Source organism: Drosophila erecta, unplaced genomic scaffold (assembly GCF_003286155.1).
Source record: "Drosophila erecta strain 14021-0224.00,06,07 unplaced genomic scaffold, DereRS2 tig00000000-arrow-pilon, whole genome shotgun sequence".
In the NCBI taxonomy this organism is placed as follows: domain Eukaryota; kingdom Metazoa; phylum Arthropoda; class Insecta; order Diptera; family Drosophilidae; genus Drosophila; species Drosophila erecta.
In genome coordinates this window covers 22,592,291-22,611,910 of record NW_020825194.1, presented here as the reverse complement: position 1 = coordinate 22,611,910, position 19,620 = coordinate 22,592,291, and the positions used below count along the sequence as shown (strand labels likewise).

The 19,620-nt window shown below is 45.6% G+C and overlaps 3 protein-coding genes across 6 annotated transcripts; 1 reads left to right on the top strand and 2 right to left on the bottom strand.

The window, feature by feature from the left end:
* Positions 1–27: 27 nt before the first annotated feature.
* Positions 28–8,130, bottom strand: LOC6553937. 4 transcript variants are annotated; one of them, XM_026984084.1, is made up of 9 exons: positions 7,913–8,130; positions 4,838–6,248; positions 4,645–4,772; positions 2,354–2,445; positions 2,061–2,294; positions 1,191–1,461; positions 639–1,088; positions 422–580; positions 28–353 (listed from the first exon to the last, which is right to left on the bottom strand). In XM_026984084.1, the coding sequence occupies exons 2-9, from the start codon at positions 6,093–6,095 to the stop codon at positions 288–290; spliced, it is 2,658 nt and encodes an 885-aa protein (XP_026839885.1). In that variant the 5' UTR covers positions 6,096–6,248; positions 7,913–8,130; the 3' UTR covers positions 28–287. The 4 variants fall into 4 exon arrangements, with proteins under 4 accessions (XP_026839885.1, XP_015010319.1, XP_015010320.1 ...); XM_015154833.2 differs by having other exon boundaries at positions 4,838–6,331; positions 7,487–8,129; XM_015154834.2 differs by having other exon boundaries at positions 4,838–6,315; positions 7,487–8,129.
* Positions 8,131–10,599: 2,469 nt separating this feature from the next.
* LOC6553938 (opsin Rh1) lies at positions 10,600–12,590 on the top strand. The gene is made up of 5 exons (XM_001979453.3): positions 10,600–10,783; positions 10,852–11,412; positions 11,633–11,780; positions 11,839–12,116; positions 12,184–12,590. Exons 1-5 carry the CDS (start codon positions 10,776–10,778, stop codon positions 12,308–12,310), a joined length of 1,122 nt encoding a protein of 373 aa, XP_001979489.1. The 5' UTR covers positions 10,600–10,775; the 3' UTR covers positions 12,311–12,590.
* Positions 12,591–12,901: 311 nt separating this feature from the next.
* Positions 12,902–19,210, bottom strand: LOC6553939 (mitogen-activated protein kinase kinase kinase 15). The gene is made up of 10 exons (XM_001979454.3): positions 18,833–19,210; positions 18,574–18,768; positions 17,802–17,980; positions 16,442–17,339; positions 16,047–16,385; positions 15,186–15,988; positions 14,977–15,123; positions 13,784–14,683; positions 13,455–13,727; positions 12,902–13,394 (listed from the first exon to the last, which is right to left on the bottom strand). The coding sequence occupies exons 1-10, from the start codon at positions 18,950–18,952 to the stop codon at positions 13,163–13,165; spliced, it is 4,086 nt and encodes a 1,361-aa protein (XP_001979490.1). The 5' UTR covers positions 18,953–19,210; the 3' UTR covers positions 12,902–13,162.
* Between the last annotated feature and the right edge of the window lie 410 nt (positions 19,211–19,620).

Here is a 19,620-nt window from a genome sequence, read left to right as displayed (position 1 = left end):
GAAATACGCCAAGGGGCCTTCCATTCTCTTAATATCCTCATTTCAGTTCGAAAGTAAAAACATGGTAAACAATGTAGATCTAAATTTTTAGTTTTCATTCATTTCATTTTATTCGTCATTCAAATTCAACTAAGTCTGCAGAACTCATAATAAATAATTTGAATTTATTGCACATAATGGACTAATAGTAGTTCCTTCTTTTTGTTTGTTTTTACGTTTCCTTTTCATCTCGTAGTGTATAAATTTGTATAAAAATTTGTAAGTTAATAAATATTTTTTGGCGACCCTTAATCGTTTTCCTCGGATATGAGCAGTTCGTATTCCTGTGCCGCAAAGCGATCCCAATCGGAGGTCTGCGAAATAGATAATAATAATAATAATATGATCGAATAGTCTACCACTTATTGTGGGCACCACTTACATATTCGTCTCGCTGAGAGGCAAACGGATCTCGCTGTTCGTGATCCAGATACTTCTCCAGATTGAAGAAAGTGTCGAAGAAGACGTGCGTCATTTTGCAGCGTTTCAAATCGCCCAGGGTGATACAGTCCCGATTTGCGGGCTTGATCATATCTAGCATCTAATATATGCACATTAGATTATCTTCCTTAAATTGGAATTTAATATCTGATGCTCACCTGGCACAGGCAGTCCTCGAAAGGCAGGCACTCAATGCCGATTCCCTCCATCCTTTGCTGCTGCTCCTCGTAGAAGTACTCCAGTTCGTACATGGACAGCACTCCATCTCCATCGACGTCCATACATCTAAACCAGTACTCGATTGCCGTTGGCGTCCGTTTGTCCTCCTCCGAGAGGATGAACCACACGAAGTCCGTGTAGGACATCTTGGCCTCATCTTCCGGTGCCTTTTTGTTATCGCTGCGCGTTACGCATCCCGAGAAGATCCGCTCCACGATGCGCGATGACAGGGCATGATCACTGTGCTTGGCCAGATCCTCCTGGTTGATCAGCAGGTCGTGGTCCTTGTCCAGTTCCCAAAACTTGCAGTAAATCACGTAGAAGTGCTCGTAGCTGAAGAAGGCCATTATCTGATTGATGTCCTCCTCTTCCTCCAGCAGACTGATCATCTGTGGGCGGGTTTAAAGTGTACATTTTATATTTTATGATTATCTCCCAACTGCTTTTACTATATTTATACTTGAGATAGATCACTGATCTACTTTTCTCACCTCCAGCAGATCGGACCGCTTTAGTTCGGCTATTGTGATCTTGCCGCTCCAACTGCGGTTTACCGAATAGAAAATGCGCGCGATGACTGTGTGCACGTATCTGGAATGAAACTCCGTGGCTTCCTTGAGAAAGGCCAGGCCGGGGTGTGTGTCCACCACATCCTGCACCATGGGCACCAGGTCCTCGGGCACGATGTACGAACGGAATCTCTGGCCACGCGACAGAATGTACACGAATCTCGAGGCCGCCTCATGGCAATAAACATTCATTCTGCAAATTAAAATTAAAATAAATAAAAAATAAATATCTATAAATCTATGTACCTACTAAAGGGTGAAGTATAGACCATGCCTAGAAGGATTTACACTATACAATACAAACATTGAAATGAGTGAGTGAAAGTTTGTACTTCTACTTCTACTTAATAAGATCTTTCGCTTTGTTGCTTTTTTACATTAAACATATCAACAAGAAAAATCAAACTAAATCATCATATTTTATACATGTTTATGATCTTAAGATGCGTGAGTCAAATGTATAATAACCATTTATCTTATTTCTGTGTAATATTACATCTGCCTTATAAAATATGTGAGCGAGCGCACATTCCAACGCCTACGGATTATTTTTTATCTCTTTTTTTTTGAGTGGTAATATCAAGGTAAAATACTTGTAAATAATTCAAGAATCAAAATCAAATTCGTATGAAATGTTTCCACAATTTACACCACAATGCATCGTTCTGTTTATGCAAATTGTTGTAAATATTGCTATTAAATGAAAAGAATTGATAAGATATCTCAGGAAATCTCGTGCAGTTCCTTCTTCACCTGTGCAATATCTAAACGGCCAGGATAGGAGGTACTTACTGTTTCCAGAACTCAACGAACCGCTGACGCTCGACGAGACCCGTGCTGGCCGACTGGCAGAAGACCATCACCGGCATGCGCCAGTAGAAGGGCAGGCCGCAGATCTTGAGGATGCGCGGCAGCTCGTCCTTGGTCACCTGGTTGTTGGGAAAGCTGTCGAAGGCGGAGAGGATGCCCCGCACCACGCGCTCCATGGCGATGTTGGGCTGAGGCTTGCCGTGTGGAAAGTAGAATCTGCCGGATGATAGACTGGTAATGCACACCTCAGAAACCACATCAATGGACCCGCTCACCTGGGTATGTAGACGCTCTTTGTGGAGCGGATCTCCTTCTGCAGCAGATTCTGCTCCTGGGGCGGCGGGGGCGGTGTGGCATGTAGCTTGACCTGCCGACGAATATGAATGCGAAAATTATTTCACTCACTAATTGTTTACATTCCCTTGTTGTGGCTGCCAAAGCGCCACTCAATAAAATGTGCTATTTATGCTCGAATATTTGGCTTTGTTTACGTTTTTGCGGAAATTTTTTCTCACTCTCGCCCCAAAAGCCGCAGACTGCCACGCCCATATCGACGTACATTCGCCCTTTACCTTTGAATTTATTATTAAATGTTTGCCATTCAAATAAACATCAACAAATCGTTGGCTAATTTAGGCGGTGAGTGTAGGCGCACAAGTAAATACTTTTTGTTTCAATTAGCTCTCTGCTATTCGGTAAATAATGGAAACATATTTGCTACGTGGGCTTTTTATGCTTGCGATTTTCCGTGAAATGAATGCATTGAATTCCATTTCGTGGGAGCGAAAAAGAGGAGGCAAAAGATCGCGAGCTGTTATTCACATTTTATTTTAAGTGGGTAGTTGATCATGATCAATTTGTTGAGCTATGCTGATTAGAACGGATTTAACTTGCAAATTCAGTCCACTAAATCTGCATTCTATTATTAACATTATTAAACATGGGAAGTTTATCCCTTCACCATGAAATGACTTTATTTGGGTTTAATTCGTGCGAGGACTTCCCATCGATTATAATTCATGGCCAGGCCATTCATGACTTTAAAACTGTCAACAGCGACATAAATATTAATCCCCTCACTCGGCCACGTCGAGAAGCCTACGAAAGAGAAAACAATTCATTGGCATATGCGCACATTACGTATACGCCCGGCTACACATCGTTTATAGTCAAATATTACGCATACGCACTGTTGCCCAATTTATAGACAAAGAGCAAAGAGACCAAATAGCACTAGCACATCGATCTTGTGTCTGCTCCCTGCCTGAGACCCGATTGCAAAAAAGTTGTTGTTTTTCTCTCAGGATTATGGCTATTTTTAGCCGATTTGTTTGCGTTGATCAGACGCTTGGCAAGAAGTGGGGAATTTCACAGATACTCGTAGTAAAGCAAAGTTCAATTGAGCTGGAGAGATTTTTGGCTTGGTAAGCCATTCATAAAAAAACCGAATATGCCGCGCCCGCCCGCACATGTAATTAAGCAATTAAACAATTAAACAATTCTGAAACAAAAACCCCCGATCAAGGCAACAATCAGCACCAAAGGCTGAAAAAAGCAAAGCGAATTGCATTTCGAAGTGCTCAAAAGTGATGATGATCGTGTGCTGGGTTGTATTGAATTCGGTGTGCTTGTTGCTTAGTTTATTTTTGTTGCCTTGCTTATGCACGATTGTGCTGATCGCAAATGCTTGATTTGATTGTTTATATACGAAATATGCACACAACACTGGGAGCACTCGACGTGGCAAGCGAGACCACTACAAATTCCCAACAAGCCCTGCGGAGCAGATGAGTAGTCAACAGGTTCTTGGACGTCTGAGCAAACTTTAAAAATACACTAAAACAGGGCGCTTAAAGCGCAGATTCAGGAATTCTGTGAGACTGCATGAATGAAATTCTCAGCTTGAACACGATTTTCTCCAAAACTTGCTTCTAATGCTTTAGTTTTCTACGTCCTTAAAGTTCCAATTCTTTCGAATTAAAATATGAGCCAAAATATTAGATCATTCGGACTGTGAAGTTCTGTTCTTGCATGAGGCAAATAATAAGTTGTAAAATTAATTTTTAAGGCTATGTAGGCTATGTATCCTTAGACACGGTTTATATGTTCAACAAATATTTGCCATTCTTGTATAAAAATTCGCAAATTTGAAACCATACATAACTGCATTGAAATAAAAAAGCCCAGGGGATTCCAAAGCTAATACTTCGTTTTTTCGGTTGTTCATAGTAGTGGATGGCCATACTGCTGGCAAAATAAAACCCCTCTAGATCAGAGGAACCTCCTTCACTCGGCGCTCCTACGGCCGATACGCCGATCTTCGCCAGCCACTTGGCACGTTTCTCGCATGGCGTCTTGGGGTAACCTTAAATCAATCAATGATGCAGTGCGCTCGCAGCGATAAGAGCAGCCCACAGAAAGTCGAACGAAGACAATTGGGCGATTGCAATTGGTTCGGTTTTTTTGCACATTGTCTTCTGGCATTTTCAGCTATTAGATAACACCACGAGCACACTAGACTCGGCCGCTGAAAATGCAGATTTCTGCGCAGGTTTTCATAACTCACCTTCAAGAGACTCTTGGGCGGAGGGTCCGTCTGGGGCCGCTTGATGTTCAGGAAGGCGTGCCGCACGTCCGGACACTTCTCGAACATGAGCACGCGCTCGGCGACGGAGCCGCGGGTGAGGAGATTCACTGGAAGTAGAGACCGATATCTGGATAGCTAGCGCACTACATGGGATTGGAGGCGATGGTATTACTTTTGTCCTGGCCATTGGTGAGGGCCGCCCGCGCCCCGCTGGTCGGTTTGACTTTATTCAACGTTGGCATCGTTGTGCTGGCCGCTGTTGCTGGCGTTGCATCCATCGATGTTGCTGTTGCTGCTGTTGCTGCCGATGCTGCCGCGGTTGCCGCTGTTGCCGTTGTCGCTGCCGCCATGTTGCCGGCGTTATCAGTGGCGATGCGACTTGTTGATTTGCGTGCGTTGGCTACTGTGGCTGCCGCTGTGGGCTTTTCTTTGGTCGCCGGCTTCGTATCGGCGCTGGTTTCTTTGGTTTTGCTCGACTTGCGACTGGTGGTGGCCGCTGGCTCGCCGCCCTTATCACTCACTGCCGTGTTGTTGGCCATTCTCGCCGCCGATGGCCCATCGACGACATCTAGACTAACAGCAGCCGCTCCGATCCTGCTGCTCCCGCTGCTGCTGGCCTTGCTCTGTTTTTTGGTGGGTTGCTCTGAGGCTGTTAGCTTGCTGCTGCTGGCCGAGTTGCCGATGTGGTTGCTGCTGGTGCTGCTGTTGGCCTTGCTGTTCTGCCGCTTTTTGCCCACTGTTGCTGGTGCGTCCTTCTGCTGCTGGATGAGCTCGCTGATCTTCAGGAGATTCTGGGTTTGCTGCGAGGAGAGGTTGCTCACGTCCAGGTCCAGGCTGATGTCGTAGTTGAGATTGACATCGGGCAGGGGATGGCTGACGGATACGGCGGCCACTTTTTTGGGCGATTGCAGGGCCTGCTCAGGCACGGGACTGAAGCTGGAGACCACTGCCTTTTTCACCTTGCCGTTGGCTGTGATGTCGGATTTCTTTAGGCTGTTGGTCTTGCCACGCTGCTCCTTGTCCTTGTTGACGAAGCTGGTGACCATCTTCTGGAGACCCTCGGCGTCGGCGGTGGGCGAGGCCACATCCGAAAGGTCGCCGGAGGCTGCGGCGTTTGTGTACATCTGCAGGAGTTCCGGCGGCGGGATGCCCTGGCTTTTCCACGTGAGATAGATGGCGTCGGCATGGTCGTTGATCTTCTTGGTCAACTCGGCTATTTCCGCATTTGAATCGCTGCTGGCTGAGCTGCTGTTCGACGCTTTGGACGCCTTGGGACTGACTCCTGAGCCCGCTGGCTTACGTGTCGTGGTGGTGGTTTTGATGGCACTCGTGACCGCCACCGAACTGATCATGTTGGCCCCCGTGCCGCTGCTGAGCTTCTTGGTCTTGGTGGTCGTTGTTGTGGTGGTGGTGCTCGAATTGGCTTGCATTTTGATTCAGTATCTCGGAAAATGTGTATTCTGCTTTTTCACTGTTTGGGTGGGTATTCACATGTTCACTGCTCACATTTTCATTTAAATAATTTATTGAAATCTTAATTGGGTTTTTATTGAATTTTCGTGGCTTTGTTGCGTCGTTTGGCACTGCGAGATTCACATGCGTTTCATTCACTTTTCACATTTTCAGCGTTTTCAACTTTTTCTCCGTAGACTGCGTATGGCAAAATCTATTTATATAAAGGAAAATACCAAAATTTCCTATTTCGTTTATTTCAGCCGCCGAATACGAAACATTCGGAACACAGACGCACCACACGAAAATATACGGATACGGATTCGGACCAGGCATCGCATCGCATCGCATCGGCATAGGAATATCGAGCAGATACGTAAGACGCGTACACGGCGGGCACAGTGGTCACAGAGCCATTGGAAACAGAAAAAAAGAGACACTCAACTGCCAGGAGCAATTATCATATCAGGGGCTTAATTATTGGCCCACACCTTTGAGGCCGAAAACGTGAACAATTATAGTGTCACGTTGAATCATCGCGACATTCCATCTGGTTATTTTTGCGCAAAAACAAACGATTAATCAATTGAATTAATTGAATCATTTTTGACGGGTCAAAGATAAAAGGGAACCCACTGTGCATGCTCAAGAAATAGACAAGAGCGGTCAAAATTGTAGCACTAAGTGATCTTATAAAAGTTTTCCTTCAAATATAATTAGTGAAATGTGAGATTATTGGAAAGGCATTTTAATCTTGTAATTTTTTCATTTTAATGTGGTATCGTAGGGATATAGTATCTACTTAAAAAATGTCTCATTTATGAGTTAGCGTCATTAAAGTTATCTTGTTGACGTTGACCACGTATTGCATTGACGTACGGAACTGACCTACAAATTTACTTATATCGCGTCAGGGATTTAAAAAGTAAAACTTTCATAATACTTTTTGTTTTAAATTTTAGTCACCGTTAAATGATATTCCCAAAAAACGAAAACATTGTGCAAAGCAAAGTTCATAGATAGTCAAAAAGGAGAGTCGTTTGCCAATTCATTTAGCGCTGCTATTGTCTTGCGCGCAGCTGTCGGTTGTACTATTTTGCCGTTTTTACGTGGGGTTCCAATGGGATAGGAATGGAATGGGGATGGGGATGGGGATGGAGACGAGATGAAACCGGGAGCTGCGTTGCGTTTGCGACTGCGGCTGCTGCTTCTTCAACTTTGTACTATTTATTCGAAAATAAATTTCGAAGTAGTTGCCGCTCACAGACACACGTGCACGCACACTCGCCCAATGCACTTTACATACACTTTACGAGCCAGTGTGCGTGTGTGTGTGTGTGGTTGGCGGGGTGTATAGTGCATGACGTACATATAGTTTGATATTTGTCTGCCTTTATTAATGATTTAATTGCATTTGGGCCCGCAGGGCGCGTGCTGACAACAACGGCGACACCGAGAGATTCCGTCATTAATTAATTAACCAAGCCGAACCGAAACTGAAACCGAAACCGACCAGAGGTTAATCGAAATTTTCGCGGCACGACATTTTTGCCGTGCGTTCTTCTTTTGGCGAAATATTAACAAACGGGGGAAAACACGCGCCAGCGGGATATTTTGGAAAACTCTGGCAAGCTTCCGCTTGGCGAGTCTAAAATTAACAGCCAACAGAACGGCAAACAGAACAGAACAGAATACAGAATCCACAGATCAGAAAATCCGAGTCCGAAATCGGAAAACCGTCGTACATCCGAGCGACTAGCGGTGCACGCGATGCTGCTAAGGTCCGTGTTGTTACTGTAAATCTTCGGCCGCTGAAAATAACATCAGCCTCCGTTCTGCGAGCGATCCAATCGGTCGGTCCGCAGAGATGGCGAGCCAACGGAGCGGATGAGCGAGAGTGCTCCGCGGTGATCTCAGCTGTTGCTGCTGACGCTGCTGCTGCTGCTGCTGCTGCTCCTACTGGCGCTGCAACTACGCTAATGACACTCGCAGCCCCCAAGAACGAGCGCTCCCACACACGAGCGACCTGCGATCGAATCAGAGGTGAGCCAAGCGACGGAAAAATCGCCGACTGATCGGCGGGGCACTCATTTCGAAGGGGCGGCAACGCTGTTAAAAAGGGGTTTTTAAAATGTATGCGGAATATCATTTAAGTGACAAAATAAACATAAAATACTTACACGAAATACTCATTTTTTTGAGAGATATCTAATTTAAAGAAAGAGCTATTTTCAATTATTATCACTATTATAATAAGTGCAATATTAATACAATAATTATAAAAAATCTATAATATTATTTTAATTTATAAACATGTACAAAAAAATGATTTAGCTAAATGCTATATTACACTTCATTTTGGTTATGACTAAAAAAAAGTCAGAAAATAGCTAAAAGTACAGCTCAGACGCAGGGAGAGAACAAGAGAGCGGCGCCCGAAAAGATCCATTACTTTGGCGTTCTTTGAGCAGCTGCCTCACCATCCTCTCGCTCTCTCTGCGCTCTCACTTACCCCCACACGACGGCGCAGCGGCAGCGGCAGCGACGTTGGCAGAACACTTGCCGTCGTTTACCCACTCACACGCACACTCACTCACACTGGCGAACGCCAATCCACTGTCGAACATAAAAATACAAAAATCAAATCATAGGTGTTTGTTAATTATACACTGTGCCCTGGAGGCAGGGTGTCACGGTTCGTTTGAAAAGTTTGGACAAGTCACGTAAACAGCACGTACTACAATAGATTCCCTCAATTACTTGCCTTTCATATTTGCGCGTAAGGATATGGATTCGAATTAGGAAACTCGAAAGATGTTTATTCTAGCATTAGGGTCAAAGTTAAAATATATTTATTAAATTCGTGGAGTACGTGCAGCATACTTTCAGGTTGTATTCAAGGGATCAACAGAATTGTATATCATTTTTGGTCTTTTAGTCTAGTTTCCCTACTCATAGTTCAAAATGCCCAACTAAATACAATTGAATGTAAAGACAACTTTGAATTATTTCAATTATTTATTCAGATACTTCAGCATAGAGTATTTAGAGTTCCAGGCAAGTTTGGTTCCTCCTCTCAAGTTTCCAATTTGTCCGCCTCATTGAGCAGCGAAACAACAAATTCCACAACAATAACAACGACCACGGATCGCAGCGTTTATCTCGCTTATTTGCTAATGCTAAATGATCGTCTTCTTCCCCGCCTGCGGCAGCCGTCTTCACTTCACTCGCAATGTTTGTTGCAGCAAGCTTGTCCATACGGCTTTGTTGTTGCTGTACCCATTTCGTTTCTTGGCTTTTTATGTATAGGCCATCTAGCATCTAGCGTCTAGCAGGTGGGCGGGTTACCTTTGTTTGTTTAGAGAAACCCGAAAATGCCGAATAAATTGAAATGCGATTCGTGTTTTGGTTAATACCCAGATTATTTCTATACATATATGCACACACAGACCTGTGGCTAAATACGCCAGCAGGGGAACCGCAAGTGCGGCTAACGATGACGCCGATATAAGATCATAATGATCAATCTGATCGTAATGAGAATGGCGATATGAGCGCAGCTTCCGGTTTTGCGCCTCGGTATTTTTGTTAGTTTTTGCGCTGGCTAACTTCATATGAATATTTATTACCAACGCTTTTTTCATTGCTTTGCGGTGTGTAATTGATTTAAACCGAAAGATCTGCCAACATGTGTCGACTGTCACACCGCTTGACAGTTATTTCGGTTTAGTTCCATATTTGGGTAGGGCACAAAGCGTGACATCCCAGCCATTTGGATTAGCCTCAAACTTGGCCCAATTCAAGCCGATGTGAAGGCGAACAAAAGGCTTTTATGCCAAAGCGGGACTGACAATATAAAATACAAGCTGCCCCCACACAGTGGAAAAACAAAACATTTGCGGAAAATTCAATGGAGGTGCGAAAAGATCAATCGACACACAAAATCCATAAGCGGCTTAGCGTCTGCGAAGGGTGTTCATTTTGAATAGATTATTTTACGACTGCCGACAGCTCCCGGCGCTCCTCATCTAATCCAAGATCAGCAAGATCTCAAGATGTGCCTTCATGAGCGCACACGCTGCGTATACTTGATTGCGCATACGCACTGGTGTCGCAGACGAAAGACACTGGCATTTCTTCTGCTGCGATAAGGTTTTGTGCTGTTTTTCAAATTTGTCTAGGCATTGACACACTAAATCGCTGACTTTCGCCGTTGCTTTCTGCACAATCTCGGCAGAAGACTAATGCTCGGCCAGAACCCGTCTTGGAATCCGTTGAAATGCCTTTAACTATTGACATTGGCCCATTGCGATGTGCGATGTGCGCTTGCTTTTGTTATGGCTATTATGATTATAAGCCGAAAGCTGTCGACACTTTCCTCTGCACACTGCACACATATTTTTAGACTGGCCTAATTGAATTTCAAGAGCATGGGTTACAGAGCACCGCGGAAAACTATAAAAGCCAGGGTGCAGAATGCAGACAATGCAGGTTTCCAACGACCAATCGCCGCGAACAGTCCGCCCCAGTGAAATATTCAGAATCCAGGAACCCTTTATGTAAAAAGTGTTAGAAATATTGTTAGTGAATTTGCAGCTTTTTATGTAGACAGTGTGATATAGGCGGGATATAGTGACGCAGCCAGTAACCAAAACACAATGGAGAGGTACGATCCGTGTATCCACTGTGGTGGGAAGCTGTGGTCTGCAATTAACCTTTGCTTCGGTGTTGCAGCTTTGCAGTAGCAGCCGCGCAACTGGGGCCACACTTTGCCCCCCTGTCCAATGGATCGGTGGTGGACAAGGTAACGCCCGACATGGCCCACCTCATCAGCCCGTACTGGAACCAGTTCCCCGCCATGGACCCCATTTGGGCCAAGATCCTGACCGCCTACATGATCATGATCGGCATGATTTCCTGGTGCGGAAATGGCGTGGTGATCTACATATTCGCCACCACCAAATCCCTGCGCACGCCCGCTAACCTGCTGGTCATCAACCTGGCCATTTCGGACTTTGGCATCATGATCACCAACACGCCCATGATGGGCATCAATCTGTATTTCGAGACCTGGGTGCTCGGCCCGATGATGTGCGACATCTACGCCGGACTGGGCTCGGCCTTCGGCTGCAGCTCCATCTGGTCCATGTGCATGATCTCCCTGGATCGCTACCAAGTGATCGTCAAGGGCATGGCCGGCCGGCCGATGACCATTCCGCTGGCCCTGGGCAAGATAGCCTACATCTGGTTCATGTCGAGCATTTGGTGCCTGGCGCCCGCCTTCGGCTGGAGCAGGTGAGTCCTCCACCTGGTAGACCTTCTGTGATGAGGCTGTTTAGTAACGTAATGGGATTTTTGTAATCCCAAACATTCTGAAATGATCAAAGCCATACAAGTTTTAGGATCAGTAAACTATATAAAATCTGAAATTATATGGGGTTTCAAGACATTAATGGGCCCACTTCCATAAAGGGCTAACAAAATTCCACTTTTATTTATCTTGATCTTGTCATAGGTATGTGCCGGAGGGTAACCTGACATCGTGCGGTATTGACTACTTGGAACGCGACTGGAACCCACGTTCATACCTGATCTTCTACTCCATCTTCGTGTACTATATTCCGCTGTTCTTGATCTGCTACTCTTACTGGTTCATCATTGCTGTAAGTGGCGACGGGGCCCGCTGGTCGCAGTAACTTATCCCGATATATCCTCCCCCAGGCTGTCTCCGCCCACGAGAAGGCCATGCGCGAGCAGGCCAAGAAGATGAATGTCAAGTCCCTCCGCTCCTCTGAGGATGCCGAGAAGAGCGCCGAGGGCAAGCTGGCCAAGGTGGCTCTGGTCACCATTACCCTGTGGTTCATGGCGTGGACTCCATACCTGGTGATCAACTGCATGGGACTATTCAAGTTCGAGGGCCTCACACCACTGAACACCATTTGGGGAGCTTGCTTCGCCAAGTCGGCCGCCTGCTACAATCCAATTGTATACGGCATCAGGTGGGCTATGGGCGGTTTTGCAACTGTATCCTTTAGTATTTCACAAATTACATTTGCTTCCTTATAGCCATCCTAAATACCGCCTGGCCCTCAAGGAGAAGTGTCCTTGCTGCGTCTTTGGCAAGGTCGACGATGGCAAATCCAGCGATGCCCAATCCCAGGCCACCGCCAGCGAGGCCGAGTCCAAGGCATAAATTCTTTGGCGCAACAACCAGAACAGCAACAACAACAACAACATCTAACTACTTACAACAGCAACAACAACAGCAACAAAAACAACAGCAAGAACAACTGCAGCAACAGAACGAAACGCTTTCGAATAACATCAAAAACTACAATAATGAACAAATTATGCAACTTTCTTACATAACAAAAAGCAATGTAAACTGTTATTAAAACTCCTGCAATGTCAGTTAAGGACAACAAAAAAGTCAACAAAAAAAATAAATGCAAACGAACTAGAAAAGTTATAAACTAAATGAGCCTTTCCTATATCAAAGTATATCCACCAAAAACAGAACTTTGCGTGGTACAAAACTGGTAACGATCGCACCATCAACATACAAGTTATAATTTCAACTTTTGGGATAATCAACTTTAATGTTCCCATTCCCCAAAAGCAATCACCTTTTTGCTAAACCATTTAATTTGTGCACTGCAAATTTGCATTTATTCGTGCTTACATAGTAGTTTCGTTACTACGCGAATTCCCGCTTAAAATTTCTGCCGGTCAATAAGAAAAATGTAATTTTTGCAAAGCACTTCACAATATATTTTCTATTTCAGTTTTTGTTTTCTTTTGTTTAAATTAAAGGCACTTAAATTCCATTTTTATAAGTTAACATGCAATCGTAAAAACTGGACACACAGACGACGTCTTTTCGAACTCAAAGTTCGAAGGACATGGGTCAGCATGGGAGAATTTTACCCAGGGCTGCTCGAAACTCATTGAGCTGAGCCTCGCAGCGGTTAGTAGCACATGGAGAACATTAACAATTAATCAGTAGTATCTGTAAAGGCACAACTCAGAAGGCTTCCAACTCCAGTCACTCGCTGCAAGAATCGTACTCGCTTTCGCTTTTTTTGATTTTCGTTTTGATGCCTGGCGTGCCGGGAGTTGTGGGTGATGGTAGCGTATTGTTGTTGTCAATTAGCGAAGAAGAGCTGTTGCCTCCAATGGGTTTGTGGTAAGTGCTTGGGGGACTGTCCGCACAATCGGAGGAGGTGCAGACACGTTCCTGTACAATGAGTTTCCACAAACGCACTTCGATGCCAACGCTGCAAAATACAAGTGTTAGCTGAGCATGGAAAATCATTTCCTGATGAGCTTTAACGCACCGCAGTCCCAGCCTCATGAGGTCCAGCTTTTCCATGTTATAGATGAAATCGTCAAATGTAAAACCTTCATTCAGAATGAGCGTCTTTGAGAACTCGTCTATTTCCTGCTGGGTCAACCACTGCTCCAACTGCTCGTCTATTTCGTGAAGACCAAAGTGATGCTTGTTTAGCTGCCTCCTGGGATTGCCAGCTAAATTCGGACGGACTGCAGACGTTCCGCCCACACTGGGACTCATTCTATGGCACTTTTTGTTAAAGCCGTTGATTGTGCGTCTGTAAAGATGTTTTTATAAAATCTAGAAATTTGTAATCCCTTCTGGTTTACCCACCTTAATCTCTTCCTGCCGCCCATGTATATGTGGGCCAGCTCCTGACTGATATTGTGAAGGGCCCTCATGCTCTGACGCTGCTGTTCAAGAAGCTGGCGTTGCAGCTTTTGCTGATTGTCACGGATGTCTCTAAGGATGCGGGCGCACTCCGTGGAACTGGACAGGGCATCCCCGCCCGATTCCGCAGGCGTTAGTCCGACACCTTCGCGAGTGCTGCTCGTGGGAAGCATTTTTTCCACGCTCTGCTTTTCCTGGCTCTCGGTGGGACCCTGCTGCATTAGACTTGTATGCAAGGTTTCATCATCATTTCCAGACAGGTCCTTGTCTGCCAGATTGGCGCCGAGTTCAGGAGAGAAAATCGTCACCGCCGCCTGGACGGCCCGCTTTACCAGATTATCCAACGCAAACATCCAGTGAGGTTTAATGCAATGGTACCGCAGTACGCAGACCACGGCGTCCTGAAAGGAGTACAGCGCTAAATGCAGATGGTCCAAAGCCACTGCGTCGTTGTTCAGCTTTTGTTTCAGCTCGTTTATAGTAGCCTCCAAATGCTTTTCGTTTTCGTTCATAATGTAGTCCCGCAGGCCTCGGATCAACACCTCCAAATCGCTTTTCCTAATCGCAATCGAGTGCTGATCGGCGTCGACCTTCTTCAGCCAAATATCGCAGATCTTGGACTCATCTAGTGCCAGCACCTTGGAAAGCGTTGTCCGCCGCTGCGAATCCTTTTTTAGCCTGTAGAAACCGTCAGTCTCGCTCGTCTCACTGATGCTCGTACGCAAGGACGGAGTGGAGGGTTCAATCTCGGGCGATAGCAAAAATCCATGGGAGTTTCGACGTTCAAGCATGAACTGGTTGCTGGGGAGCTCATCAATGTCTACCGAGGATGTATTCGTTATGCTGAAATAGGGAAAAACGAATCATTTAAAATTGCGTTACTTTTACAGTACACCTAATGCCCTTCTCAATCATTAAGTATGCACTTAACTGCTAGCAACAATCAATGAGTTAACTAAAAATCATAACAAAGGCACTTGTTATTTTTATAATAGTAAACGATATAGGAAAATATAAAAAAAAAAAAACAAGAAAAAAGCAAAATACAAACGATAATTGTGTTACAGATAAGATAACCTCTACTTGTAATTGAGGAAGGTCAAACATGATAAGAATAGCCCCAGCGTTTAACTTACTCCAATTCCGGCGTTGTGGGCGTGTTGCAGGTTGTGTTGTAGCTCAGCGGCGGTGTGGACTTGTGCACAAATCGATCAGCCGGCACCGAAATACTGCGTCCGAACTCAGTATTGATGGGCAAGGCTGGGCGCACCTTGCGAGGTTTACTTATTGGGAAAATTAAAAGTGCAGTTAGAAAGGGATCATGCAAACCAATTAAGCAACTCACTCTTGCAAAAAGGGATCTTCCAGAAGTTGCGAGGCGGAGGGTCGGTCCATAACGCTTATGGCGAAGCAACGCAGAATAAAGTTCTTGGCGTTGGCGGACAGCTCCTCGGGTATGTTTGGATGCTTCTTGTAGTACCCCACCTTGAACATGGCCGCCTGGGCGCAACCCAGCTCGATGAACGGTGGCTTTCCCGTGGCCATCTCAACGTTTGTGCAGCCAAAGGACCAGATGTCAGCCGCCGGGCCATAGCCGCGCACGCCCTGGTCAATCACCTCTGGCGCCATGTACTGCAAGGTGCCCGTAAAGGTTTCCGTCATCGGATTGATGCGGGCCAGCCGCTTAGAGGTGCCGAAATCGGAGATCTTCACCACGCCGCTATACGTGTTAACCAGCACGTTGTCACCCTTTATATCGCGATGAACAATGTCCTGCTCGTGGAGGTACTTCAGCCCCTCGAGGATCTGCTTGGAGTAGAAAGCCATGGTGGACTCGTTGTCCTTGAGCGGACCCCATTTGGTCTCTAAAAGGTCGGAGAGCGAGCCTCCCGGCACCTGCTCCATGAAGATCTTGAAAAAGCCGTCCTCCGAGCGCGATCCCAAGTAGCGTACTATGTTGCGGTGTCGCAGCTGAGAGTGTAACTTAATCTCCTCGTGCAGCGGCTGCACATCCTGGGAATTCTTTTCCGGCACCTCCTTGATGGCGATTCGCACCTGGGTCTGCTTGTCTCTGGCGGCGTACACGGTGCCATATGTGCCTTTGCCCAGCACCATTTTGCGGTTCTGCTCATCGTAGTCGTACTCGTACTGCAGTTTATAATTGTTAGCAAAAGTGGCGCAGATATATAAACAGTCAATTACTCACCTCGATTTGAGCGTCATCATTGCTGAGATTGACAAACACCACCTGATCAGCGGTCATCTCTAGGATCAAGTCGTAGAACTTTTGTCGCCGCTCAGTGGAGGGAAAATATATTTGAAAATCATCTGAGTTGTGATGGACGTACAAGTAGGCACAACGATCATCGCGCTTGTAAAGACTGACGGACTTGATCTTCGATGCCACGAAAAGGAAGTCGTGGATTTTCTTACACGCGTTCTTCGCATGAGCCAGACAATTGTTCACAATCTGAATGGACTTTTCATCCGCATCCATGTTAATAGTCACATAACTGGGCATATAAATCTTTTGCGGCTCGAGAATCTGAAATTTGTTTTTAGTTAACAATAAAGTTTATACTGCAGATCTGAGGTACGAACCAGAATCGGGAAACGAATGCTGTTCTTCACCTCCTCGGTGTTGGTGGCCTCCAGAAAGAAGTCCATCCAAAACTGAAAAACCTGCTCCTCGATGGGCGGCTGGCGTTCCTCGGGCTTCTTTCGAAACCGATGTATAAGAGAGATATTTCCGATGGTGGACTTCAAATACCAGTTAGGTGGCTTTAGTTTGAACATGCACTCGGCAGCTTGAATCGCCTTGGCGTAGTCCTTGGCCAAAACGGAGATCTCGAAGAAAGTGGCCACATCCCAATACTCACTCAGCGAGGAAAGGCTGCCCTTTTTGCCGATTAAATTGTTCAAGGTCATGCCGATGTGCTGCAACTCCTCCGTATTGGTAAACTCCTTGCCCTCGATAACCAGCAGGGTGGCCAGATTGATGCCTGCATACTCATTTGGCTGCACCTCAAAACTTTGACGGTACCACTTAATGGCGTGCGCCAAACTGGTGGCATCCGTGTAATCGGACTCCACGAAGATGTCCTTGTAGATGCGGCCGCACAAGCAGAGCATGTCCGGAAAGTGGTTCTCCTTCTTTTCCAGCGCCTTCAGTGACGATTCCAGAGCCTTTTCACGGTCTCCTTTCCGATTTCTGCGGTTGAGCGCGAAGGCGTACAGAAAACTCATGTTGCCCGTCTCCACGTACTTCCGGGTGTTGGGTATATTCTTCAGGTCATTGACCAGCCGCACCATGGCATCGTAGTCCTGCACATCCCTCAGCGAGCACATGAAGCTGTGTACCACTTCGCCGGAAAGGACATGAGGGTCGTCCAGCCGCTTCCGCATCTCGTGCAAGATGCTCTGCAGCTTGGCGCCGTTGGTGGCGTACGTGTCCCGCGCCGTTCGCATGTCACTCAGAAATTTCTCACGCATGTGGGCTCTGTAAATAACCGAAAATAGCTTCGTTCAGTTTGTAGGTACATAAATAATGCATAATTAGAACAGTGTTTTGTGCTCTGGATAAAATACTAATTAACTTAGCATCTATCTCGCCCACCAAATTAAATATTTGATTTCGCAGTAGGTTCCATGTTTATATGGAATGTGTATATTCGAAAGTATAAATTATATTTGTGATGAACAACAATTGTTAAGCCCTAATATCACTAGAGTGCCGACTAAGGACAATTATAAAACTATAGAGACTTTAAAATCAATAGCGAGTAATGATATTTTATTTGCATGTGTTCCCAAGGCCAACACTATAAATCGGTCTGATTCATTTCAGATGTAAGTCGTGACTTAAGCGGCAAATCTACCGCAGGGGTTGTTAAAAATAGTGTTCAGATATGCAATCACCGTGCATGAGTTTCTGCATAGGGGACTTCCCGGGGATACTCACTTCGACTGGATCTCCACATCTTGCAGCTTCCGCTTGAGGCGCCACTGCAAAGTGGGCACTCGTCCCTCGGCGGCGGGCTCCTTGTTGTTGTTGTTGCTGTTGGGCTGGCTGGTCAGGTGGCAGGAATTGGTCTCCGCATTCCGCTTGTAGCTGAGAAACAGGTAGTTGGCACACGAGAGCTGCAAGGGGAGCAGAGTGTACCTAATTTAGTGACCGCCACTGTGAATGCAGGCCACACTGCGTTGGTGTACGCCGCGCTCTAAGTGTGTGTGCGTGCTTCTTTGAGTGTTTGCGTGGGCGTGCTCGCATTTGTTATTGTTATTGCTGTTATGCTGTTGTTGCTTTATGGCCGCGGCCAAAACAAAAATAACGAAAACGTTTCGACGGAAATACAGTCGAACTTCCATAATACAAATTATTGTGTGCCATATGGGAAAGAGATTTCAGATACTTAGTGTTTTGGAAATTGTTTAAAACTTTCTTGTTTTGAAAAAGTGCCACAGAAGCTTTTTCGTTTTTTCAGCGGCTTGTAAGAGCAACAATAGTACATAGATTAAGTTTAAGGCGGTGTCTGAGCACCGCTGCTAGAAACTTCGAGTAGAGTTAGTTCGCGTCGTGGAAGCTCGACTGTAAAAAGATCAGCCAGGGCAGCTAGTACAGGAGTCCACGCAGTTGCTGGTCATAGCATTTATCTTATCGGAAACGGATTCCCGATCACGCCCGCAAATGTTTGACCAGGCACACCTGGCCAGGTAAATAGTTCAGAACGCACCTTGAGACTGAGTGTCTGCTTGGACTCGATATCGTTGTAGGTGAGGATGTTCTCCTTCATGCCGAAGCTCTCCCTGACGCCGTAGTGATAGGACAGCGGCCGCTGCTGGGGCAGGATGCTCAGGTCGATGACGGCCACATCGGCGTTGTAGAACGTTTCCAGCACATTCGTCTCCCCGAAGTCCAGGCGCTCGAACTGCAAGGATGGCAAGTGGGAAATAAAGCCTCCTATATGCCATTGTATAACCCATCTGGCGAACCTGAACCCGCTGAAAGTTGGCGCCCGCCGACTGCACCGCCTGCTTGATCTCCTCCAGCGCACAGAGGCGGTCCTCCAGATGGTCGCCCACCGACGTATCCATTACACACACCACATCCATCGCTGGTTCGATCCGATTTGGATTCTGGTTCGATCGCAGCTATTCTTGGCACTTTTCTGCTTTTGGACGGACTTCGCGCACTACGCGCGATTTCTGCACTTACTGGACGGCCGACGCGCGCACCTCAGTGGCAAAAACGGTCATTACCACGTTCCTGCTGCACTTGCATCGCGTTAATTACCGCGTAACGAATAATTATCAAATAAATAAAGAAACTTTTTGCTTTTGTGGTGTGACCGTGCAAGAGCTACTAACAATATACCGAAAGCGGCCATAAATACACCACAAAAAAAATGCTAAAAGGGAAACCCTTGCTGAAGTTTTGGCGCTCAGTTCACTTTTTTGAGTTTTTTTAAATTTGATTTAAGAGATATTCAATAGTGCTTAGAAAATAGCGGCATTTCGAAATTGTCCGCACAAATATTTTCAAAAGCACGTTAATTTCATCAATTTACTTAAATTCTTAATATAAATTAAGTTCTTCAGTGTAAGTTTTATTAATTTTATTTTTATAATAACATTATGTAGTGCAATTGGCATGTAATTAAAAGTTTTGCAAATAGTTTTGAGAGCGATTTATATTCAAAAGTTTATATAGATTTTAGATGGTTGATTTATGTATTTTTACCTACAATACACAAAAATAGAATAGAATGTTTTTGAAAAAC

Coding starts and splice junctions, on each gene's coding strand:
- LOC6553938 (XM_001979453.3), top strand. Junction 11,413..11,632: donor CCCGCCTTCGGCTGGAGCAG/GTGAGTCCTCCA, acceptor ATCTTGTCATAG/GTATGTGCCGGAGGGTAACC. Junction 11,781..11,838: donor CTTACTGGTTCATCATTGCT/GTAAGTGGCGAC, acceptor ATCCTCCCCCAG/GCTGTCTCCGCCCACGAGAA.
- LOC6553937 (XM_026984084.1), bottom strand. CDS start 6,095: ATGCAAGCCAATTCGAGCACCACCACCACAACAACGACCACCAAGACC. Junction 4,773..4,837: donor CACCAATGGCCAGGACAAAA/GTAATACCATCG, acceptor CTCTACTTCCAG/TGAATCTCCTCACCCGCGGC. Junction 2,446..4,644: donor CGCCCAAGAGTCTCTTGAAG/GTGAGTTATGAA, acceptor ATTCGTCGGCAG/GTCAAGCTACATGCCACACC.
- LOC6553939 (XM_001979454.3), bottom strand. CDS start 18,952: ATGGATGTGGTGTGTGTAATGGATACGTCGGTGGGCGACCATCTGGAG. Junction 17,981..18,573: donor AGCAGACACTCAGTCTCAAG/GTGCGTTCTGAA, acceptor CTCCCCTTGCAG/CTCTCGTGTGCCAACTACCT. Junction 15,989..16,046: donor ATGATGACGCTCAAATCGAG/GTGAGTAATTGA, acceptor TATAAACTGCAG/TACGAGTACGACTACGATGA.